The sequence below is a fragment of the Tympanuchus pallidicinctus genome, unplaced genomic scaffold (genome assembly GCF_026119805.1).
Source record: "Tympanuchus pallidicinctus isolate F22 unplaced genomic scaffold, pur_lepc_1.0 scaffold15, whole genome shotgun sequence".
Classification (NCBI taxonomy): Eukaryota; Metazoa; Chordata; class Aves; order Galliformes; family Phasianidae; genus Tympanuchus; species Tympanuchus pallidicinctus.
Window position 1 is genome coordinate 13,378,927 of NW_026294669.1, and position 26,209 is coordinate 13,405,135.

A 26,209-nucleotide genomic window follows, 5' to 3' on the forward strand; every position below is an offset into this window, starting at 1 on the left:
GGACCATGAAAACACTATCATGCATTTCAGTAACTACACACACTGTGAGCACCCACACAGCACTGCCTCCAGAGCACCATTTCAGAGCTGGGTAGACCTAACTACCATTTGCAAGCCATTGGTTTTGGGAAACACTATGTTCAGACCAAGCATTAGGAAAAATGTCTTTACCATGAGGGCAGTCAAACACCTAAACAGGCTTCTTTAGAGGGAGAAGGTTGATGACTCCTGCCTGCCAGTGTTCAATAGGCAATGCTGTTCTTAATATGCTTTAACTTTTGGTTAGCTCTGGAAAGGTCAGGACTGATTGGCCTTTGAAGGTCTCTTCCAAATGAATGCTCTTTCTATTCTAAAACCCATGCCTGAGGATAGGAAACACCTCTGCATATGCTGATCTTACCTTTTACAGAAGACAAGTAAGTTCGGAGATCCTTCTGCAGCCTCGTGCCTTCAGACTGTGAATAGCAGGAGAAGACCATCAGTTATTTTCCCATTTAAAGAGTAGGAGGGAGGAATCAAGCATTTCTAAGGAAAGAAAATTCACCCTGCAGATGAGCCAAACATCAGCCCTGAACCAGCCTGAACAAACATTAACAAGACAACCACACAATCCTCTGATCTTCTTGGTAGGTCCACAACTGGTAACTTGCATGCATGTTTGGCCAACAATGCCACCAGACTATTGATGAACTTTGTGTCAGTGAAGCTGTGAACTGCTTTTGAAGCTTTAATGTTTCAATACAATAGTCCAAAAGACAATAGTTAGTTTGTAAGAAAAAGGTTAGTAGTTCTGTGCAACAAATCTGACTGAAAGGAGTCTGCAGGTTATAGGAGACACATTTGTCTGGTACTTCTTTGGGAGAAGTTTAGTTCACCACTTTCCTGTAACACTCTAATTAAAAACCCCTGTGCAAAGAGAGCACAAGGGGTCTCTGACCTGACCAAATATCCTACTTAAACTGCAGGGCTTGCAAATAAAGAAATAATTTTCTTCTTCAGCTTTACTGTCTTAATGGCCTGCCAACAGCAGACCTTGCATACTAGGAAACGAAAGATTAAAACCAGACACTAGTCTGAGTTTTGCTTGCTTGAGCTTTTAGACAACACAGATAAGTGCTGCAGAAGAACTCAGATTAGAAAGAACTTTTTACAGCAAAGTTAAGCAGACATGCATACACGTACGCCTTCCTCAATACAATCACTCTTCCATTTTGAGCACAGTCAGATCCATGTCCCCATGACCATTCCTCATTTTCCTTCCCAGTCTGTACCTTGAGGGGGCCTCCAGTACAACGAATATTGACAGCTGAAGACAACTCCAGAGATGAAGAGCTCACAGAACTTCTCTGACAGCTGCCTCAGAGCTAATAACTTCACAAGCAGATGTTTCCTATCAACTCTCCCTACAACAGAGCCACCTCTTCACTAACTGAGTTCCTGCCCAGATCCTTTGTGCTTTTGGTGCAGCTGTGCTTTCTAAGCAGAAGCTAAATCTGTCCAGCTGTTGAAATGGTATTGCTAGTATAGCATTGTGAAGAAAACCATCTGCTTCCAAACAATGTTTCTGATTTGATTTCCTTGCCTCAAAAGTTCTGGATGAATTCACATTTATTATTTTTCTACTTTGCCATCAGCAAAGAAAATGAGGGACAGCAAAAAGCTGTCTACCTTCATAAAAGACAGTTGGACCTTAGTTGGCAAGAAAAGCATAGGGAAGTGACCCAAAGAGCATACAAGAATAAAGGAAGAGCAGCCATAACAGCTGCTAAAGTCCTAAGGGTGTCTTACCTATAGAGCAAGTAAACAGAGCTCTTTGCTAACTTAAGGTAAATGTGCAAAGCTGGGCAGATGAAACCTTGTAGTGGTGCAATTAGAAAGTGTCAGAGGGGAGATGGCACAGTAATCAAAGACCACACAGAGAGGACCACCAGTAGCTCCATCAATTATGCCCACGGCAAGAAAGCAGCACTAGAATTCATGGACTAGAATTAGCAAATGTCAGTTCAGAAGGGGAAATGGTACAAAAGAAATGAGTATATAAATTCTCTCAGTTCTATATATTTTTATAATGCAGCTGTATCATTTTTAAGAGTCACTAAATTTGAACACAGTTTTGAGGTTTTAAAAAGCTCTAAGGTAGGGAAGGTCATCAGTGAAGGTACTGAAGAACACAAGGTTTAAGTGCTTGCAGAGGGAAGTTACAGAGGTATAGGAAAGAAACACCATTGCATAGTCATTTTAAAATGTAGAATATAAAGATATTAGAAATAAATAGTATACATATTTCACAATAAAAAAATCCACAAAAGGAAAGAAAAACTAGGACCAAAATGGAAGGTCAGTGCCAATTCTAGCTGACCAATATATTAATTTCTCATCCTTTCACTGATGTCATAAAATCTTAGCACCAGAATAACAGCACTGACTTTCGATGTGGAAGTGAGCACAGTGAGTTATTCTAATCAAACACAAAAGAAATGTGCACTGTGAAAAGCCTGATGTGCTGCAACACATAGGTGTAGCCATGTGTGATCAGATACTGCCATGCTAGCAACCAGTGTAATTCAATCCTGTAAGCCTATAACACAACCAGGTAAAATACAAGGGCAGTATATGCAGGAAGATGCTTATTTTAAAAAAGAAATGCTATGCTGAGAAGACTGGAGGGTTCTCTCTTCAAAGACCTAATGAATCACCTATTTCTTATAACTGTGAGAAAAACCACAACAGCATTTCTAGGAGTTCTTCACAATTTTTTGTTTTATTGAAGGAGTGTGTGTGTGTGTGTGTGTGTGTGTGTGTGTGCTTTCATTCACCATACCTTTCACTCAGCACTACTTAAGGATGCAATTTTCAGTAGAGCTGTTTCTTAGTAGTAGTCAGCTTTCCTAAAACATTTCCCCTCCAGCTTCAAAAGAAAAAATGTCATAATTCTCTTCCTAGGATTGAGTTGGGGACATTTCTGTATGTTTTTCCAATGTGTCTTTAGATAGATAGATAGATAGATAGCCACAGCCCTTATCACAGGGCTGAAGAAGAGAGCATCCCAGGTTTTCCAGCTCTGAGTCTAAACTTGACAACTGCACAGGAATTAGCAATTGTGAGCACTGTACCAGACATCTTGTAACCATGGAATACAGTACTGCCATTCTCTGCAACAAGCCTTGCACTCCATTTGCAAGGCCTCAGAAGAGAGGCATCAATCCTGATCTGTCCAAACTTTTCTCCACCAGCCAGTAGCTTAGCAGTAACAGCAACTTCCCTAATTGAGTTGGTAGCTAGTGCTACTTTGTGTTCCTTCTAGTTACTTTTGTTGGTACAGCATCATTGGGTTTTGTTTAGTTTTTGTTTTACAAACATGGGAATAACAAGCAGTTATTTTATGTAGAATGGGTTATGAGTCTCATAATGAGATTCATGAGAGGAATACAAGTCTCATAGGATAGCAGAGGACTTGAGAAATAGAGACATGGAACGTAGCTTAAAAACACATTGGAAAAAATACAAAAACGACCCCAGCTGGATCCTAGAAAGAGAATGATGACATCATCGAGATGAGCATCATACTGCTGGCAGTGCTGGATGTTGGCAACTCACCCTAAGACCCCACTACTGCCAGAACAAACACTGACCTCAGGACACAGAGGAGCAGTGAGAAGGAAAGCACAATGCCAGGAAGTGGTGTGTATGTAACAGTTGTAACTGCATTCTTATTCTTTCCTTTTCAGTAACAGTTAGACATGGACTAAATAACAATTTCAATTTTATAAACAGTACTTCTTGGGTTTACCTACGTGTATGGCACCCTCTCTGCCCATAAACTCACAGCCAAACTCACAGCACAAGAGCAAAAATTAAACCTGCAACCCCACAGGGACACTCAGTGCTGCACAGCCTGCCCTGCTGAGGCTGAGCCAGGCAGAGATATGGATGCACAGCACACCAGCAGCAGCTTGTCTCTCAGGCAATTGGTGTGAAATGCTGAATTTCCACAGGACTGGCAACTCCTGAACGGTATCAAAACTCAGCAGCTCTGCCAGACAGAAACATGAGACAGTGCCAGGTGTAAGGGCTGCCACCAGCCTCCTGCTCGCTCACTCCTGAGAGTATTTCAGATGCAGGCAAAGACAAGCCAATTCTTGGCACGTCTCAATCATTGCACTTTTGCCTCAGGTGTCTTGCTGCCAGGTCCCCAAGGACCATTCTATGTGTGCTGCTGCCTGGGAACAGGTGATGTTGGGACAGAGAAGGCCTTACAACGAACAAGCTGGGAGGTTTATTGCCAAAGAGAATCCATTGTGAGGGCCAATTGTAGGCCCCGAAGCCCAGAAGCACGGCTATGTTCAGCTCATTTGTCACGTAGCAATCCAATGTGCCCAAGCTAAAAAGCTCTCGCTACTCAGAGCTCAGAGTGATATCTCTTACCAACTTGAATGGAGAATGATCTGGAAAATGCAGTGCCTTCCCTTCTCTCCATTCATCCACAATCTGGAAGGACTATAAGATGCCTTATAAAATGAGTAAACTATTTTCAGACCTGCTCACCATTCACTGACTGTCACCACCAGAGAATGCATGCCAGCATGACCCGGCACAGTCTTTAGAATCAGAGGAGCCTCTAACCAATTGAGCAAACAAGGCTACTGGCCATAAGGCTATTTTTCAAAGTCCCTTCCTGTTTTAAAAACTTTCTGGTTGCAACCCAGCGAGTTCCACAGAACAGCTATTCTGTTACAGTCTGCAGTGAAAGATCATCTTTCCTCCAGACTTAATGCTTCCGACTAGAGCACATTCTGTATGGAAAGGACACTGAGATCTCACGCACAGCCATACCACACCACATGCATGTAGTATATACATTCAAAACAAAAGTAAGGTTGTATATACACACATACAGTTCAAGGATTTTTCCCCTTTCTTATCAGCATAACACCTCTTCAATCTCAGATGATAATTTAGATAACTCACTATTATGATCTGCACTGTGAAATAGGTATTGCTTGCATTTATTTTACCAACAGGAAAACCACATGTCAAAACAAAACCAACAGACAACATGCAGAAAATGCCCAGCAGCCTCCAGATCCTCCAATAAATTGTTTGGACTGTCCTTGCAAAACGGGAAAACAAACTGAGCTGTAAGGAGTGTAGAGGCAGTAGATCTTCGTTACGCTTCTCAATGCACCATTGGACTGATGGCTTTGGAAACTGAAAATCCATACTAAACAGATTTGAATCTAAGTTTTTCAGTTTTCCTTAAAAAGTAGATTCCCTAATTGCTGACAGTCTCAATAATGATAGGGAACAGTCACATCTGGTAATGTTATGTCCCCAGAAAGTAGCCAAATCGTATTCCTCTGTGTACTAGAGAATTCCAAGGGTAGACATGCTGCAGAGATATTACATGTAATTCTGAAGTAACAGCAACTATCTCTGCCAAGAAAATGATCATAAGTCTCCAGGAATCTGTAGTGAGCCCTGGTTAAATAGAAGTCCAAGTCAGACTGAAAGATTTTCATTATATTCAGCTGTGGATAATCCCATCTCAGACAATTTTGGGACACAGATCCACATCTGCTGAGTCTAAACAGATACAATGCAGCTGCCACTAACAGCTCCAGAAAAAAGCCCCAACTATGCCAGGGCACAAAGGGTTTAAAGACCTTCTCCAACACCACCTGCAGTTTGGGGTGGCACACACTTCCTGCTGTGAGCCAAGAGCAGCACTTTTCCTAGCATCAAGCCCATCAAGTTACAGTCAGCCCTGTAAACTCCCTGGGGCAATTGATGTAACCTTCCCTCATCTGGGTGCCTGAACATTACAGATACAACACACACCCAGGTCAAGAAGTAATCCTACTCCTGTCCATGGCAGGAGGGATTGCTACACTACTGAAATATTTATGTGCTAGAATGTAAGTCAGAAGCAGAAACATAAAAGACTGAGAATTCAAGCTTGACTCAATTGTGATTGAGCAAAGATGGAGAGAAAGTTGCATATAGATCTTATCCATGGAAGGACATTTCTTTTTCTCCATTTGCTCTGTTCATCTCACTTCCACCATCTGTTGCACTTCAGGAACTTAATTTACTCTTGTTCCATTTTGTTTTTTCAATTGTGTTTCCCCTCCTACCCATCTTTCAGAAAAAAATAATGTTTCTCCCTTACCTCTGCGTCCAGCCCAGCAAACCAATTACACTGTGAAGTAGCTGTTAACTGAAGGAATTGTTCTGGCTGAAGTATTTTTTTTCCCCTAAACTTTGGTCCAAAATATGCATTACTTTTCAGCATATACTCACTCCACGATAGGGGATTTGGAAGAGAGTGTGATTTCTCATGAGTGGACCATTAAGAATTGTGGGTCACTTCAATATGACTATGGCATCATTTAATGTAACATGCTCTAAATGCCTATTGCAGCAGATAATTAAAAACTAACGCTGAAATCCAGGGTGAAATTACATATCTCTAATTATTTTACCAGCTGCTTGTTGAAGTTCTGCACACACTGTTCAAACTGCTCATCTTTTGTTTCGTCTGCTTTCCCAAGCTTCTGAAGGACCTGTAGAAAGAGAGGGAAAAGATTAGAGACTTAGAACACAGAACACAGATAGAACAAAGCAGACAAACAGAAGCCACTGCAAGTTCTTGCTCATGAAGCTTTAAAGAAGGAAGGTTAAAAAAGTCTTCCTTATTCTTGTACTTAGAAGTTCTGCAGTATTTCTTCAAATAGTCACAGTTTGAAAAAGGATTTATAGATGACTCAGGATGAACTCTGACCTCTAATACTTTCCTCTACAGAAGACATGACTGAGGTTTGCTCTTCATGGGTCTAATGCACCTCCTGGACCAACATGAGACAAACCACATCCCTAACATGCCTTCATTTCTGTGGTTTTGCTCTTTTTGGTTTAACACGAGACTGGTCTAGACAGGGTGGGTTTTTGCTCTTGGAACAGCTGGACTGTGCTGCCCTAAAACACAGAAAGCTATGTAGAGATGTCCTAGGAAAAAGACAATGGATGGAGTAGTGAAAGTGTCATATTCTTCCCTCCTTTTCTCACAGTGCACATGCTTGCCAGGAGCTGGCTGTTGAGAACATTTGAGGCCATGACACCATGAGCCTATGTGACACTATCACATTTGAGAGTGTCAGTAGCCAGCCCTTTTCCTCTCACCACAGCGCATCTCCACACAGCCTGCAAAAAACTCCTTATCAGAGTACTTCCCTTATCACATTTCACTTCTAATGAACTCTGTGCAGTTAAGTGGGTCACACTGGTGCCACGAACAAAGCACTTCACTTTCTGGGCAGGTCCCAGGCAAACTGCAGCTGTAGAGGAGGGCAGCAGTATTTACTGTGCCTTAAGTAACTCCAGCAGCAGGGAGACAAGGATACAAACTACAGCTGGTTAAGCTTGATTACAACATCATCGTTAATCAAAAATAAAGCCTTGTCTTGTAGTGCCAATAAAAAACACAGAAAAGTCTACTCAGTCCTCAATCACATGAGATTCCGTAGAGCAAGAGGTGTGCAATAAAGAGGGAATGTTGAGGGAATGCTTGGACAAGAAAGGGAGTGCTGGCTGCTAAGAGCGTGACTTCCAGAAAGGCAAAAATCACTGGAAAGCAGAAGTATCCTGCTCTGCTGAACACAACCAACCTTTATCCATAGATCTCAACCATTATGTTCAGAGGACTGAAGCAAGAACCTGCTTCAGCTTTTCTGTCATCAGTCCCTTCAGGGAGGCCATCTGAATCAGCTTCCTCCAACCCCTTACACTACACATGGATCTTTTCAGAGAACGTAAAGAGGATTATGCTCCTGCAGGGCAAGGATTAGACTTCTATTTTCAGTTCCCAAAATGGCACTGTGAAGGTCCACGCAACAGGATGCAACATTCACCTACTGGCCCGCTCTCATCTTACTGCACAGGCAGGGAGGAAGGCATTTGTGTTAAGTCTGTGAGGCTAATCTCAATTCCCCACTCCTACATAAACACACATATTCCCCAGCTTAGCCATGACTGCAGTAACTGACTCTAGAGCTGGGCACGGGTAATTAGTACAGTCATTCAGCTTATAAATCCCTTTATTTAGTCTGGGATTGAATGTCCAGGAAGGAATCACTGTTTTCCATTTTTTTCCTGCTCAGCAGCCCCTCCTCAGCTCCAGGATTATTTGAGATATTCATGTGTAACCAAAGGTGAGAGGGAGATAATATGGTCATAATATATATGACCACAGCTTGTGACTGAAAACCTTCTGAGTTAACTCAGGTGACAGCAGCAAGCATTGCAGCTATAAATGCTTAATGGGCTTCTAAGCTGTCTACATAGCAAGATGCAGACAGCACGATTATTTTCACCTTCCTCCAAACCCTTGGTACACAGAAGTTTGCTGGAGACCAGAAGAAAAGCTGTATTGTTTGGACAGGCAGAGTCCTGTACATCAGCTACTGGTACCTCCTTTGCTCACCTGCATCAGTGAAGGTGGGTATATGCCATGGGAACGCTGCTCCTGCTCAGGCTACATGCTTCTTTGCCATTCTAACAACTAGGAGAAGGATTCAATATGGATTCGCATTCCAGAAGCAGTATGATGAACCTCTTCTAAGAACGCTGCTCAAAGGCTTCAAGCTCAGCTGTACTTCCTTATGCTACCAGATCTATTAGGGCAAGGATTGCCCAACAAATGTGTGACTTTCTAATTTCTAATACATGAAAAGCACCATCACACCAGAAGCGCCATCAGCAATGTTAAGTGCCTAGCAAAAACATAAGCTGCAAAGCCTGAGGAATGAAGTTTCTAATGAGAAGATCAAGAAAATTGCTGTGAATATAAAGCAGCTTTGTATGAGGCAATACATCTGTCTGGCTAATCAGCAGACAAGATGCTTTCAGGCCTGGAGGGAAGGAGACTTTAACTTGAAGGAATCTGGAATATGTCACTGAGGGTCAAAGGTTTAGAACAGCCTCAGTGCACCCATACCCACAGACTATTCTTTGAGATGGCCTGCCTTCCCGCTTCCCATACATGTAAGGAGCTCATCTGCTGCCAGGGGGACAAGCACATCAGTCTGGGATCATCCAACCAGCTGGGAAGATCAGGCTCTACACAGGTCCTACAAAACAACCAGGATTAAAAGGGGCCCAGCTCTCAATTTTCCTCCATTGCTACACAGAAGCTTGCACCTCATATCTGCAGGCCCTGTACAAAAGTCTCAGCTATGCAGTCTTCTGGTCCTTTTATTACACGCTGTGGCACAACCCACACAGATGTCAAATCCAAATGCAATTTGAGCATTATAAAATGATGGCTCCACAAGGCTGGCCCGCAAACCTACTCCCAGCTCTTCCAAGAGAGTAGAGCAGGCAAACTATAACAACAGATTCCCCCAGAGCCCCTACATCAAGCAGATGGTCCTGGGTGTGCTGCTAACTGAAGGCATGCTTTTTCTCTCTGCTAATAACCTGTGAGCTCACAGGACAACTCCCGTCCCCAGGCTGGTACATGCCGTCATAGGTCAGGCTATTCCGAGTGAGCCACGGCTGCTCCCTCCCTTCCCCTGTGACGGTCTCTAATCCCCCAGCTTGTTGCAAAGCCAGATGAAGTTCGGATGGAAACTTCAGGCTCTTTGATAGCTATTAATGGAGCAGATTTACCAGGGTAGGAGTCAGAACCCCACTGTGGCTCCCAAATCTCGGGGCAGATCAGAGATGGTGTGATCTGACAGCTGCTGTCTGGAGGCAAACCACACTAGGCAGCAGCATAGACGTGGCATTTAAAAGATTAAGCAGCAACCATGGCTGGGCTCCTTGGTCTGCCCTTGACCTGAAAAGTCCAATCCTGCATAAGGAAAGTAGCCATTTCAGGAAGGTGCAAAGTTGGGTGAAAGAGGGAATACTTTCTACAAATGAGGTGGTTTAAAAAAGTACATTGTGGGATGAGTTTGAGAGGAGGTCAGCAGCCTCACTGCGGGCTCTAACCTTGGCTGTCCTAAAAATTCACAGTGACAAGATGAGGACATCATCCCAGCCAACGCCTTTGGCCTCAGGCACCCAGTATATATTTGAACACAATTTCCTGTGTTACTCAGAAAACATGCCCCTTCTGACCATTCACTCGATCTGCAAGTGCCTGGCATTTCTCATAAGCTAGGACTACAGGTGCCTGATCAACTACCATAACCTCTTCAAACAGAGCCAAAATTCCATTCCGTCTCCATTTTCTCTGCACTTCAATAAAAGCAACAAGGACCATGGGATTCAGACTGCAACTGAAGCTTTAAATTAAAAGCACCCAAGGATCCAGGGAGGTGAGATTAAGAGATAATAACACAACACATTCCTTTCCTATCGGGAATATATCTGTAATCCTGCTGTTGTGGCAAAGCTAACTGCAGTCAGTTTTGAATTGATACGGTCCAGGAAGAGAGATATGACAGAACTGACAAAGAAGCCTGAATTCTTCTATATAAAAGATCTGACATTCTGCGAAGAAAAGGTATGGAATAGCCTTGAAAAACAGCACGTTTTATAGCAAGATGTACAGTTTGCTTAAGGAAATCTGAGCTGCAGGTTATTCTCAGCAGGAAGAATGTAAGATTCATGACTTGACTGAGCTTTACTTAAGCAACCCAGTTTTGACAGATTTGAAAGGTAGCATCTCATCGGCTGCAATTCAACCACTTTTTCCAGGAGCACAGAAACAAGCACTCCCAAGAAGCAAATGGCCACACTCCATACATTGGTTCCCAGGCTCCTTTTTGAGCATAGGGCACACGGAATAGAGATCAGTTCCATGAATCAACTTTTCAATGCAGATCAGCAATCACCAATAAATCCAATCTGTGAATCCTTAATCGAGCTAAGTTTCCCCCTGAAACACCAGAATTTAGGGTAGTCCAGCCCTGACAAAGAACCATGTTGCTAAGCCCACAGCCAGGGGAGCTGAACCCTGCCAGACAACACCTAACTCCATGCTGCATCAAAGAAGCTGCCATCACATCTTACACATACAGGCCCTCTGCTCCTAACTTCTTTCATCTCCTGACCTCTTCTCCCTCACAAATGCCTCTGACTTCTGCTGCATCTATCAACCCCAGTGCAATACCTTCAATTATGAATAGGGTAAAGATCCAGAAAACAGTAACTAATTCTGAGTTGCAACAAATTGCACCAGTGGGAGTGGGTTAACTAACAACAGAACAAATCTTTCATCTCCATTCTCAGCCCTTTCTTCCGTGGAGGATACTAAAACGGGTTTGGAAGAAAGCAGTCAAAAAGGAAAGTACAAAGCCACATAACATAAGGTACAAAGGAAATTTCAGGTGCTGTTGAAGCCTCATTTCTCCTCTGCCCCAGTGAGTGCCACTGAGCGACTTGCTCAGCCAAGCAGGTTAGCACACAGAAAAGCACTTGGGTTTTGTGCTCAGGGAGAGAACCAGCAGGTAGGCCCAGCAGGGCAAGACCTCCTCTCCCAGTCCAGTACAATCAAGTCTCTCTGGAACAAATGGACAAAGGAGGCCAGCATGGACAGGAAGACACTCCCAGTGCCTTAGCACTACATTTTAAATTGAAGAAGTTATTCCTGGGGGCTAGTCAATCAACAAGACCCTGAGATCACTGGACAATGGGAACTGGCAGTTTCACACTTAACATGAACAGAACACCTCTTGTGTGCTTCTACATGCTGGCAAAGTTTAACAGATCCTGCAAAGGCAGGACGTGGGGAAATCAAGGTTCAATACAGCGTTTTGTTAGAGACTTCCTGTGTGGCCTTGGAAATCCACATCCAGTGTCACATCCATCCAGCTGGAAAGGGGAATGTTTGTTCAGCATGTCAGAGTGACTGAATTTATCCCTGGCATCCTGAGCTGGCAAATGGGAAACAGAAACAGAGGTGAGACAACCAGGATTTTGAATGCTCAGCTCAAGTTATCCTGTTTATGATTTCACAGGTGTCCACCTCACTGAAGTCTGTGAGAGTTTGCATTTATTTGCCATACTCTAAAACTGAGTCTAACTAGAAAAAAAAACATCTAAAAACATTTTGGTCACATTGGATGTCCTGAGCCTTCAACACTACCAATACAAAAATATGGTGACAGTGAGGAATTTAAAGCATTACCACAGACTGAATAGAAATCCATCACTAATGACAGACCTCTCCGAAAAAATTAGGAAGTTAGATGACCATCTGAGGTGTGATTTGAGCAGGACTGATCCCACTCTGCATAGAAGAAGGATTTATAAAACCCTACCCAGAGCTAGAGTTCCTGAATCTTGAAGATGACAACAAACAAAAGGTTCATCACTAGGTCTCTGAACGAATACTCTCCAAAAACACATCGCTTCTTCCATATCGCTGCAACATACAGATAAGCATGACTAGATAACAGCAAATACAGCTAGTCACAGAAACACACGGCTTTGCCGCCACCTCCCCTAAATGGCACTATATTGCAAAATACTCACAGCAAGGGTCATACTGCATTCCTTCGAGACTCACCTCAAATATCTCCCTCTGACAGCTGCTGAGGAGCACTCTCACCATTACCTGCACCTCTAGGAAACACCTCTCAAATTTGACATGACTCAGTGTGGTCATATTGGATTGCCTTACAACATCAACTTCCTTTGCTCACTCCACAGTCAATAAGGAGGAAAAACAAAACAAAACACAGATCCACTTTCTCATTCTCGATTACTTCAACTACCCCAGAATGGGCTCAGAAGCCACTCAAGGCAATCACTTTCACCAGGCTGAAGTTAGCACCTTACAGATATACCCATGTCTCTGATCTCTGTGTGCCAGGTATAAAATACAACGTAGAAAAATGTGCAACAGGTACAAGACTGTTTCCAATCTTGTAGCTGGAAATGATGCTCATCTTTATGGCTGAGTCATAAGTGAGTAGTGTCTGTAAAAAAAAAAAAAAGGGTACACAAAAGACCTGTTCTAGTTTTGTAGCTTCATGTTGCGCCACCCTGGTCTAAGAATGCCTGCTTTATTTATGTACTTTCCTTTGAATACTCTGCTGAAGGCTTTTTTTTTTTTTTTTTCTTTTTGTGAAGCATAAAAAGGGGATTGTTTGGCTGCAATAAATTCTTTTTCTGTAGCAGTTGCAATCCTCCATCCAAACTCAGAGGTTTTAACTGAAGAAACTGCAGGGCAACAAATCTGCAGTGATAGCCCTTTGAGGATGAGCTATTCCTGACTGCACCATGCACTTCACCCAAGATTTCAAACAAATCAAAATCACTGCGCTCAGTTTCTCCTTGTGGGCTAAGGCAGATAACATCCATCCTAAACTGATGAAAAAAGTCAGCTAGCCGCTGCACAGAACACCTAAGTGTTCAAAAACAAAAGTAGGAAGATGTAGAAACACATTCATCAAGACTGGTACAGAGTGGATATTCTGTTTTCTTACAGTAACAGCACCACAAGAGATGATTTATATTTGCATTCTGTGTCCTGTAAAGGTACATCGATTACCTCACAATATTTGTTAAGAAGACTAACTGGAGCAATCTCCTGACCTCTCTCCTCTTAACACTCTTCCTCCAGTGATTGGCTCCCTTTGGATTGGGGATGCTTTTTTCAAGTTACAGGCTATAGACCATGGGATTGACATCACTCATAGTGCTCACTGTTCGTATCACTATAAAGTGTCCTCAGACCATAGGCAAACACAATGAAGAGTTAGTGCCAACTCTCAGACAAGTTCAGCCCAAGCCCAGTTAACCCAGATGATGTCAAGCTGCTCCCGCACACACGAGAATTGCTGTTCTGCCATACCAATAGGCAGAGCTCTGTGCACAAGGTAAAGAGCCGTCTTGGATTCTCCTTGCTCACCCTCTGCACAAAGAAAACTGCCAGGATGATTTTCATCACCCACTCCTCTCTTCCTATTGCTCTGTCAGCACTTAAAATAACACTTGCTGACCCATTCTCCATCCTGGAATGACCAACATCTCTGAGAATCAGCACAGACAGCTTCTTTGTCACTGTCTGCACCATGTTCCAACCAAGCCCCATTGCTACCTCGCTTACAGTAACCAACTCTTTCTGAGGGTGGTACTTTGCTTTCGTTTTCCAACCTGTGATCAAATCACTTTTCTAAATTGGGCTTTGACATTTTCCTGCCTTAATGCCACTCACTCCAAAAAAGCCTTGGTTACCAACATCTGCCAATGTCTCCAACTATAGTATATTGTCAACATATTAACTAAAAGAAGAAGGACCACTATCTTCTGAGGACAGCAGAAGCTAAATTTTCCATTTTCAGAGAGATCAAGTATATCAAAGCACAGCACAAAGAAGACAGGATAATTTTCACCAGCTTCATCCTGCTTCCTCTGAGTCAGGAGTGCAATTTCATAAACTCATCTGGGGTACTTCGAAGGCCCTCCTTCATCACTAAAAATAATGACATTCAGCCTTAGTAGCCTTTACACATTACCTATAGGACAGGCAGGAATTCAGTAAGTCCACAGGCTATACTTGGTGCATTGATGTTTTGTCAGCATATATTAGCACTCTGATGAACCCAAGAAAGGTTATGTACACTGTTATGGAAGGCAAAGCCATAAAATTCTTTACTGTACAGAATAATGTCAACATTGACAGTGTTTCAACATAGTTATTTTATCCATCCAGCCTACAGGTTTCATAGAGACAAATTCTATAAAAGTTTGCAGAACCCAGCAAATCCTCACAATCAAAAAATAAGCAGTTATATATCGAAAACAGTAAGTTAAAAAGCCATTAAGAAGCCTGAAATCTCCTGCCTCCAAATAATTAACAAGTTTACTCTCTCCCTCTCTTTGCATGCAACTATAGGTTACTATTTATGGGAGGCATAACAGCTCACCCATCTACAGGTCTAAGCACTAGAAATTCATTGTCCATGGTTCAAAACATAACTTCAAAACTTCAAAACATAAACCAAGACATAGCTGCAGCTTGCATTTTTAGCTGCTACACACTAGAGAGCCATTTGGGTTGGTTTTCTTTGTACAGAAATAGGGTGTTTCCAAAATAGCTGCCTGCTGACTGATCTCTGCAATTCTCTTCTCCAGGTGGAGAAGGAGTATTCCTTTGTTGCTTTAATACACTGCCAGAGTGCTCCGAGAGCACGAAGCCAATAGCTTCCACCTTGCCTTTCTCTGACAATATCATGCTTACAGCTGCAGTATCTCTCAATCTACAACAACAGAGCCCATTTTATCCTCCCATCTTTGACCATACAAGTACAGCATATCAACGCTATCTGGCAAGCATTACACAAGTAGGGAAGAAGGCAATGTTAAACCCATCGGGCTACATGTCCTGCCTCTCATGGACTAGAGCTCCCTGCAACACCTCTGCAGTTTCCTTGCATTACACACTAGAAGCATGCAATCAGTGAAAAACACACAAGAAGACTTCTGAAATTTGCCTTTATTTCAATATATATCCTTTAAAGGAACAGAGTAGCAATGTAGCCGGTATCTGCGGGAGATGTTTTTGAAGCACAAGGCCATTACTGATGATGACCTCTTCAGTATTCTACATAAGCTCCCAAGACACTTTCAGGAACTTGAACTAACAGTTTCTCCTATACTTCTTACAATGGTTTTCAAGTGCTGGCATGCAGACAGCTCCACAAGCACAGTACTGATATGCACCTAGCACACTATTAATGCCCACATCACAGAGCTACATGTGTAACTTAGCAAGCTTCATTGGTTGATTCTCAGCTTTCCACAGATGAGCAGTGGGACTCTTTCTCCGAGGCATGGAATCAGTTCTGAAACCAAAGGGCACAGGAAATACCAGGTAGTAAATCTGTGCTAATTCCTGCCTCATACAGACTCATTAAGGAGATAAAGATGACATTCAACTGTATGCAATCCGTCAATTTTTGTGGCATCTGCCTTGGCAAAAAGCCTGTAAATAACATGATGTTTTGAGGAAACAGACAAGTTCTATAGGAATTGCTTATATTAGGGAACAGTGTCACTCACAGTACTTTTAAACAGCTACATTTCAAAGAAAAAGTTCAAAGAAAAATAAAAAAAACCAACTCTGCCTAGAATGACAAGCTCAGATCTTCCCAGTGCTATTGGGAAACTCTACCATGAGCACATCCTTCACCTCAAACAGTAATTAAAAAGTAATAATAATGAAATAATTGCTCCTTTAAGAGTAGGATCTTCAATTTTCTTTTATTAAGTGTTCTAGGAAAACTCCAAAACATTATTGCAAAGAATGTTAAAATTGGGAACCTTCAGGTCTTCTAGGACACCCTACAGCAACACTCTCTCAGTGGTCAACTCTGAAATGACACTGCCCAGAAGTCAGCATTATTATTGTTTGTTTGTTTGTTTAAGTTGCATGACCAGCCCCTAGATTTTCTAAAGTTTAAGAGCAGGTTATGAAGCATAAGTCCATTCTTCCCAACAGTGATTACTGCTAACATAACCACACAAGGCAGGGTTGCTCTATTAGCTAACAGTAAAGTGGATACTGCATTTGATGATTCCTGTAGGGCAATCACACAAACTCTATGCCAGGACCACCCGACCAGCCTGAAACCAAATGCTTCCAACACTGCAAAGGCCAGATCCAGAGTGCTTCACTGTCTTTTGACAACAGCACAATTAAAAAATGAGGGGCACAAGGACAACTGGTATACTCACATCAGGTGTTCTACAAGCTACACGCTGCTTGAGGTCACAGCTGTAGAGAATGGGGCTCTCCCATACCACACTGCCCTGCCTATATGAGGCACACATTTACAGGCAGTGTGAAAGGGGAAGCTGGCTCCATGTTGCCAGTCACGTCTGTGTGCCCAGAGCAGGTGGTGACAACTGAGTTCAGCTGCTCCCTCTCCCCAGCATAGTTCTGGGCAGACTTCTCAGGTGTCATTTTCACGTGTGGCAGAAGATGGAAAGGCCAAACTCATCCAGCTCAGCTCCTTCTCCTTTGATTTTAGAGAATACTCTGACAACATTAATGAGGACAGAAAGAGTGCTGTGCAGCAACAAGTCACGCTTGCACCAGACAACAGGGTTTGCTGTACCTCTATCTGCTAGTCTGGCACATTAACAAGGCAACTCAAAGCCTTATTTTCTATAGAAAAAAGAAGAGCAAAAAATAGAGGGCTTTTTCACACTCTAGCTCAGCATCAAGTTTGCAAAATCCATAAGTAGGGTACAGAACGCAGCAATTCAAGGAAAGACGTTTGTATTGCTTGTCCTCCCCTCTCAAACCTTAACATCAACATCTCCCAACCAAGGCGAAACACGAAGTACGCCTACTTATCAGCCCAGTCGCTTCTGTCCTTCACGCTGTTTCCAGTTCTCAGATAACCAGATCTGATTTGAGCTCAGCATCTTTTATTTTTGACAGTGGTCTCAGAGCTCACTTACCAGTTTAGGCTGAGAAGGCTCTCTGCCCAACGCTGGGTGCCGACAGATGATGAATATACGACAGACAAGTGGATGTGGACACTGAATATATTACAGACAAGTGGGCATGAGCTGTCACTCTCAAAGGAGAAGGAAAAGGCACACTGAGGAAACTTTCTACTGTGCTGATAGACTCCCTCCTCTCCACACACCTGCGTACCATGATTGAGAAAATCGAAGACCACTGATGACATTATGAGAGCCACCGCATGCTTGGTCTGCTTGCATAACTGTTCACCACATGCAGCCTCAAGGAACGAGGCTTTCTTGTTCCAGATGTTTGATTACAGCGGGATTCTGAGCCTGAGGTTTTGCCTTCAAACCTGCTGCAGCACTGATGCACAGCCATGCTAAAAGGAATGAATCTGGACTATGTGTCTGGCTTAGCAAAGGGCAGGAGGTTTGCAAAGCACATGGGACTGAAAATCCTCAAGTCTCCTGAAGATAAAAGATGCAGCTCACTTGACAGATATCAAGCAACAGCATAAAATGCTGCTAGTTCTCCTTACGTAAGTGCAGCTTTGCAACTTGAATGGAAGGAGGAAAGGAAGTGTAAAGGGAGAGCAAGAATAGCAAAAAAAAACCTTCCCAACAAATCTTTCCCCACCCAACACAGGTTGTTGTTCAGAACATTTGTTTCTTTTTTCATTTGTTCAGAAACAATTGTTTCTGATGAGGAACTCACAAGCTTTCCTTCCCTATGATGGATGGTTGAAAGGGAATAGGAGAAGGAATGTTTTATTTCCTCCAAAGTCTGAAGGAAGGTTCACCAAGAAGCAAAGCTTTTGAAAGAATAATACAGACGCATGTAAAGACACAGTCTCAGCAGTCAGCTCAGATCATACTCTATTTCCAGATGACTTATGGACACACACCCATACTACGTGTCTTTATCTGTGCACAGCTGGGGCTAAGGCTACCAGCCAGCTCCAAGCACAGCTTGCCCAAAAAAAGACAACACTAAACAGTCCTATAGCTATAAGTATTGATCATGTATTTTGTGCGAGTGAAACAAAAGCACCAAAATAGGTAATAATCCCTCAAACACATGGATACCTTCAACAATGCACAGCAACCAGATCATAAAATGCATGCAAGCTGAATGTCCCTCTCATCCACAATCTAGCCAGAGTTTGAAATTCCTCTTCCATTTCTATTTAGAGGTCCTCTCCTGCTTTTATATCTTATTAAGCACACACAGGAAGACAAACACAGAAATCACCATCTAAATTTAGACCAGAGAAGTCAGCTTTGCTGTAAATGTCATCAGATTTAACCACTGGCTGGGAGGAGAGCGAGTTTGTGTTGCTGTCAGTCAAAAGTCAGGCACAGACATATTGCTGTATCGAACACCATTGTCAGCTGTCTCCTCCAAAGCAAATGCAGAGTCTATTCTCAGAACCCAATGAGTCCTTACTGCAGCCATTAATAACCAGGGAAACTGTCAGCAGCCTGCACCTCTCCCACTCCCCACACTTACACTTCATGTCACAGCCTCAGAAAGAATTAAAACTCCATGGGGACCTGCATCACTTGTGAAAAATGGAAACATCTTTTATGTGAATTAGTGCACTTGCCTCCAGTCTGCAGAATCCTATGCAGGAGCAAACAGCCGAGCCTGAACTCAGCTCACTGATTCACTCAGACATCTACTGTGGAGCTGACATTTGATTTTTGCCTCCTCCCCACAAACTGCATCCTACTACAGAGTGGGAGAGAAGCTGCCTTTCACCTGCAGCCTTTCATCCCTCAAAAGGACCTGTATGACTTTTTAGGAAACAGATTCGCAGACACTGGGAGCAAGTTCCATTGCTTTTGGCTAAATGATCCATGCTTATGAGAATGCTTGCAGACAAAACCCAGCCCCTTCAACTTGGCCTGCACCACAGACATGAAAGGCTGCACAAAAGGCTCAAGAGATGCCACCCACATCCCATCTCCTGGCTCACTGGCACTGATCTCTCTATTCACCGTACTCACACACTTCTATCACACATCTAGGGCACTCCAGTATCACCACTTGCTACAATCACCACAGTTGTGAGAGATCTCATCTCCTGCAAAAGAAGTTGAGCATGCATTTCTCACCCTCTCTACATGGATAAATCAGTCCTTTGCATGTTTTCTGAAGGGTTTCAAGGGGCTTTTTGGAAATTCAACAGGATTAGAGCCTGGACTTGTTTCCTCCTGCAGCAGTCAGTTGTCAGAGCCCCTTTTAAACTTCTTGAGCTGCTATGAAGCAGACCCATACACTTATCACAGACCGATAATAAACAAGAGGAAAGAAATCAAAAGTTATAAAGAAGCTAAATTGCCCTGACAGGAATTATTAACCCCAGTTACGTTCTCATTACAAGTGAAGACCTTGACTTGTTAAAGTGCAACTCCCTATTCCATGCCATTATTGGATAAACTAAAGCCTGCTGGTACTTACATGGATTACTGTTTTTCATTTAAAGAAAATAGGAAGCTTGAAATAAATAGAAATAAAGGTATTTTAGTCTGTGTCTAGAACAGTGTGCACACCAGACTTGTAGCATCATCACTGCTTAAGATCTGCTTAAGAGAAAGGGGAACATCTGTGTTGCAACACACACCTCTTTAGCATGGATTCTGTTCATTATGGGGACTTGCCTACCTATTAACACCATAAAGCATTAAGTTCTCGTGCTGAAGCAATCCTGAACTCAATCAATAAATGCAATCTATAAATTCATGAGCGAAAAAAAAGTCCAAGAGTCAGAAAGGAACCTGTCTTACAAGAGAAAATTTGATAGACTTTGTAGCTTCAGCCATGATATCCATAGTCCTCACACCAGAAGCTCAGGCCAACTAAGGGTTCATCACAGAGCTAAGTAGAAAGCATTCCTTTCTCTCTGCTACAGTGCTTTCTTTCTGTAGAAAGGCCTGATTTTGATGAAGTTTTCAGCCACATTGTCATAATAGTGAAAATGCTTTCATATCAACCCAGTTAACACCAGATTAAAGACCACCTGACTTGTTCTGTGAGTCATTTGGTGCTAATCTTGTTATATGTGCTAACAATGAAGTCAAAAGCTTGCCCAGAGCCTAGAGGCCTTACTGACCTTCTGTGGTTAAACCATGCATATTTCTAGAACCAGCAACCCCCGTGGGAAGAAGGCCACAACTGCATCTTGTTCCTGCAGCCCCCCTCTTAGCCCAGAGCTTGTTTGCAATGGATAATCAGCCACCACAGTGAAAAAGGCACCAGGTTGTGATCTTGACATAGAATCACTACAGAGCATCTGAACTGCCAGAAATCCATCCTGTTGTTCAGTTGGCACTACTGTAGCTCTGGGAGACATACATCATCATCATCATCATCATCATCACAAAGTCGTATGTGAAATCCAGACAGTAAGAAAGAAACCACTGAGCTTTTGTGCTGCTGTCAAACAGGATACACATATACATTTTGTTCAAGTTAATGACACAAGTGACCGATTACACATTAACTGTCTCCAGACACATTATCCACAAGTACAACCTTAGATAATCAATGTCTAAACAGCTTTTTGACAAGCTTCTGATTATGACAATGGAATTTCTCCTCACTGTAAGTCAACAATTTAAGTACCATTATTCCACAATATTATGTGCAAGTCAGTTTGTTCGTTCTTGTCCCACAACTTAAACACAACAGGGGCTTTTTCCATTTACCTGGCCCCTTTCAGAAGAATTGCTCCATTCTTACCATGAGATCTCCTTTCTGCTTTAACATAACCAGCTTTACCCCCAAGATTTTCTCATTCAGTTCCTGTTCTTCTGCTGCTGCAATATCAGGGAAGAACCAGCGAAAGAAGGGAACTAAGATTGCAATGACTGAAGTGATTTAAAGTTTTGTTCAGCTACTCAGAAAACTGAATGCCCAGAGGAAAAATGCTACAGAGCAGAGTCCAGATCTGTGTGAGCCCCACTCAGGTTTAACCATCACCACAGATGTGCTACACCAGGCACTGACCAATTCAGACCTGGGCCAAGAGGACTGCAGTCACAGGAGACTCCTAAGAACCAAATATGAGTTTGAGCCCACTTTGCCAGTGCCTTGGTCAGTTTTGGGGAAACATTTTCCTGTGAGACACCACAGACCCTTCACAAGCTTCCTGTATGCAGATATTTGCTGTGCAAAGAGAAGTACATTCAATTGAGTCACAGTTCACAGATCCCTTAACAAAATTATCCATCAAATAGCAGGAACTGCTAACTGTAGTCACCCCATTTCTTGGTTTCCCTGCCAGAAAGTCAGGATGGCTGAACTAAGCTGATGTGGAGGGATAATCCTCTCAAACACAAAATATGTTATCTTGCATTATTCACACACCCAGGAATATGGGATTCACCTTCCACTGGCTCTGCATGGGTGGGAAAAGGAAGGAGAAAGGAAATATACTGATATTGAACTAATGTATAAGTTACCAGACACATCAGAAAATAAGAACTTACACTACATCATTAAAGTGATTTTTATTTTGTTTTGGATTAGAAAAGCAGAGGCTTCAACACACTCCATGTGGCACTGTAAAATGAGCTCCTAGGAAGCATCACAAGCTTCATACCTAGGCCCAAGAGGCCCACAGCAGAGCAGAGCTAACCCCAATGCACCATCCAGAGTACAAACACACTGCTTTCACATCCTGCTCATTGCTGCTCCTCCCTAACTCCAGACTGACTCAGTACCCATCAGGACAGCATCTCTGCCTCCAGTCCAGAAGTTGCTGTGTCATGGGAGCTGGACATATCTCAAAACTTTCTGCTGATGGCAGGACACCAACCCTGACACTTCCATTGCTTTTTTTTTTTTTTTTTTTTCCCCCAAACCTGAATTAAGAATGCTGGATTTATGAGAAAAGAGGGAAGACATTTTGGAGGGAAAAAAAATGGGAAGTGAAAGCAGCAATGGAAAGAAAAGCATGTCCTTCAGGTCCTCCTGCATGAGTAGCCAGGTGCTGCAAATGATGCAGAAGCCATCAACATGATGATGCCCAGCCTGACACACTGCTACCTACTCAGAATCTCCAAGTGCAGCAAACACAGAGGAGATATATAACTAAGCAGCGAGGCCAAAAGACCACAGGCTGAAATTACAGATCTGGCAATAAACATTGGAGAATATTCCTTGATTTCCAGCATGTGGCCTGCAGACTTCAAGATCCACCATGGAAAGCATGCTTGTTTTCCTAATTCCCAACCATAGAGCTATTGCAGGCCAGCTGTCTGAACAAAGCACATCCTAGGTTATGTTTCCAGTGATGCCCTGCACCAGGCATTAGGCCCAGGCATTAAGCCCACACTCTCACACACACACACACACACACACACACACGTGCCGTGGCAGCAAGCAGGTAGGGAAGCATCTCCCTGCTCAGCACGCAGTGTCAGCAGGACACGTGCTAGCCCACACAGATGTCTTCCCAGCACAATCACATCAGCCTCCTGGGCAGCTCCTACATACTAATTTTGGCTTGCCATGATTTTAATGGATATGAATAATGACAGCAACCAGCAAGTGTTCCATAGCTGCTGTTATCCACACCAGTAGCTCAGAAAAAATAAGTGCTACGTATGCACACTGCTCCTTGCCTTCATCCCCCATGAGGCAAGTGCCATCTCTGCATACTTCTATTATCGCCTGTGAGGAAGAAGTATAGGCATTGAGGCTACTCTCAGAACCTGATTCCTCAATCACAGTGGATGATGCTGCAGTACCTGCTTGGCATGTGAGATGGTCTTTCACAGGCTGAACGTAAGCTTTTGATATTTTGTTAGCAAGAATCACGCTCTGCCACTTCCCTTCCCCATCAGCCAGAGAATAAAACCTCTCTGCTGCACCCTACTCTGCCCACAGCTCTCACTTCCCCGTCCTCAAAGAGCCCTGTGACTGCAGCCAAGCACAGAGAGGAACCAGGGGGCTCCCACCACCAGGCAGAGCAGAAAATTGAGCAGGATGTACACTTTGTACCTGGGGGAGTTACTCAGCTTGTGCCCCTGCTCCCAAGCTGCTTCTCAGCCTCTTCACCCCAGCAACCATTGGACTTTGGCATTAGTGCTGTGCAGCCCACGGAGCACTGGAAGTATTAAATGCTAGGACTGCTTGAACAAAGGCAGGTTTTAGGAAAAAAAAAAAAAAAAAAAAAAATGAGATTCAGCTGCACAACGCACTTTAACGATGAAGACAGAAGAGAATGAGGAACAAAGTCCATTTGCTCGCTATCTGCATCTGGCAATAGAAGGTCACATTAATACAATATTTAACCTCCTCCTCTGCAAACTTCCCAACATCAGTATGCTCACTGCTCATTCCTTTTCCCTCTCCCAGAAGACGACAATCAGAATCCCTCCCAGTTGAGGCAGGAGCCCTGAGCTGAGGAACAAACATCCCAGGAGGCAGCGCCATCCCTGCGTGATACCCCAGAACCAGGCAAGTGTGGAGAAGCACATCCGCATTGGGCTGCAGCTCTCAGCACAAGCAGCCTTTGTCTACAGGTGGCTTCCATCACAGCCATGCCACTGTCAACAGGGACCCATTCCAGCAGCACTCAGAAACAGAATTAAGGAAAGAATAGGCTGTGCTGCTCCCAGCTCCCAGGCACCACATGTTGAGGGATGAAGACTCTGAAGGTCACCATCTCAGAAACCTTCAGGAACTTGCTAGGAAACCCAGCAGAAACCATCTTCTGTAGAGACTTTGTACACATAAAGCATTCAAAACTTGCTACCTAACCACTCCTGGGGAGAAGGCTGCTGGTTACAAGTTTCCTGTAAGAAACACCAGGACTCTCTTTAGAAGTACATCCTCTAGCAGAGACAGGTAGAGCATTATCTCAGCCCTCACTTCTAGAACAGAACAGTCCTGCTTGGTGGATAAAATGAAGCTTAGCCTGGGCTTACAGAATTACAGAGCATGGAGGAGCCTTAGCAGAGGCCTCAGTTTCAGGAACACTTGGAGCTTTCCCAACACAGCCACTGAAACAATATTTCCCACTCGTTTCTGCCTCTACATGCCACTGTCTTCCTTTGTGCTAACCCAAGCATTTAAACAGCCATGGACTGAACTGGATTGAGAAAGAAACCTTAATTAAAAATAGCGATACGGACCAGGCTCAGAAGAAACCAGTTGTCTCCCATTTCCAGTCTGGCTAACAAGGAGTGGAAGTGATTTCCTCAGCAGCAGTGCCTACTCACACTTTCTCACAAAGCACTGGGCCATTGCTTTCACTAAGTTGCACCAACTGAGAGGGAGGATCTCTGGCTAATGGGCTAGATGCAGTGCCTGCACTGACTGAATACAACGCCCCATTTCTATTCATGGAGGCCCTGGAAATTATCAAGATTTAGACTTGCCAAACTTATATTTGAACAGAACTGAAAATTCACTCTCTTCAGAAATGAGGAAGAACCACAGCCAAATCTTCTTCTGTTCAAACACAAGCTGATGAATTGAATTTTGGCCTTCGCGTTTAAATTATTCAAAAAGCCACTACCAACAACAAAAACACCCACACTCATTTATGCAAAGGAGATGGAAACAAATTAGCTAGCCACATTCTCAGGTTAACCTCACTCAATCGTTAAGTGTTTTAGGAACAAGTTTATTTACTGAAAACTCTGGTTTCATACACCAAGAATTTGTCTGTTTGTTTTAAACCAAACCACAGCTTTTGCACTTTCTATAATGCATCAGTGTTTCAGTGAGGTCCAAACAAGGGGGAAAAGAACACCACGGGAATCTCCTGTTCTAAACTACATACACTATGACCCAAAATTATAGAGATAAATCTGTAACGGCAAAACTCCAAAGCACTTCTTTGTGTTTAGCTTACATCCAGCAGTTCCAGTTAAAATAAATAATCGTACAACTTCAGGACAGACAACCCTGTTTGGATCATCTACCAGAAAGCCTAAAATCCTGCAAGTAAGAAGGTATTTGAGAGAAATGCAGAATCCAGAGGCTTCACAGGCATTATAAACTCACTGCTTCAAGGGTCATATCAGCTGAGTCACCTAAGTATACAAGGTCCCTAATTTCATACAACCACTCCAATGCACAGAGACTACTGTACACTGCCCCAGTGTCTCTAACTAAAGTTCTGGATGAGAGAAGAGCCAATGCAGCTCAGCAAGTTATTTCCTCACTAACAACCAGAGGCCTGTTATTAAATGCAAGCTAGAATCAGAGTGACAGCCTTATTTGGATTCTGGCCTGGTTGCAGAACTGCCACAGGCTAAGCTTAAAAATGCTGGGAAGAAAAAAAAAAAAGTATAGCAAGATGGACTTAAAACAACTATTAAAAACACTACAGTTGAACAACATGAATGCTTAGAAGCAAGTGTTACCTTGAAAAAGGTATGGTTGCCTATGTTTGCCTATTTCATGTCTAGAATGAGAGAAAGGAAAATCCAAAGAGCAGCTGTCACCTCCAACAGCTCAGTTTTTCTCAGAGAAGGAAAACTCCCAAAGCAGAAGCGCTACAACAAAAGGCAGCCAGAGCCTTAGCAACATGAGCAGGTTCTGTGGGATCCCTTAGATATCACTGGGGAAGTGATATCTCCTTGCTAGCTGCCTGGGAAGGGCATCCAGGCTTGGGGCACCTGGCTTCCTACCATGTCCAGCAATGGCTGGAAGTTACAGTATGGGAAAAGAAGGAAGTGGCTGAGGAACCTCCATGGTGTGCAGCTGATGTTAGCAGGAACTCAGGTGCTTTGCCAAGCAGATATAGGGAAAGAAATA

The 26,209-nt window shown here is 43.2% G+C and overlaps 1 protein-coding gene across 10 annotated transcripts in view; it reads right to left on the bottom strand.

Annotated features, from left to right (window-relative positions):
• The window catches only part of BIN1 (bridging integrator 1), an 88,098-nt gene that overhangs the window by 45,492 nt on the left and 16,397 nt on the right, over window positions 1-26,209 (bottom strand). For all 10 annotated transcript variants that reach the window (XM_052674890.1, XM_052674889.1, XM_052674888.1 and 7 more), the window contains exons 2-3: window positions 6,483-6,563; window positions 401-455 (exon numbers count right to left, since the gene is read on the bottom strand). In XM_052674890.1, coding sequence (XP_052530850.1) covers window positions 401-455; window positions 6,483-6,563 — 136 coding nt within the window. The remainder of the gene's footprint in view (window positions 1-400; window positions 456-6,482; window positions 6,564-26,209) is intronic.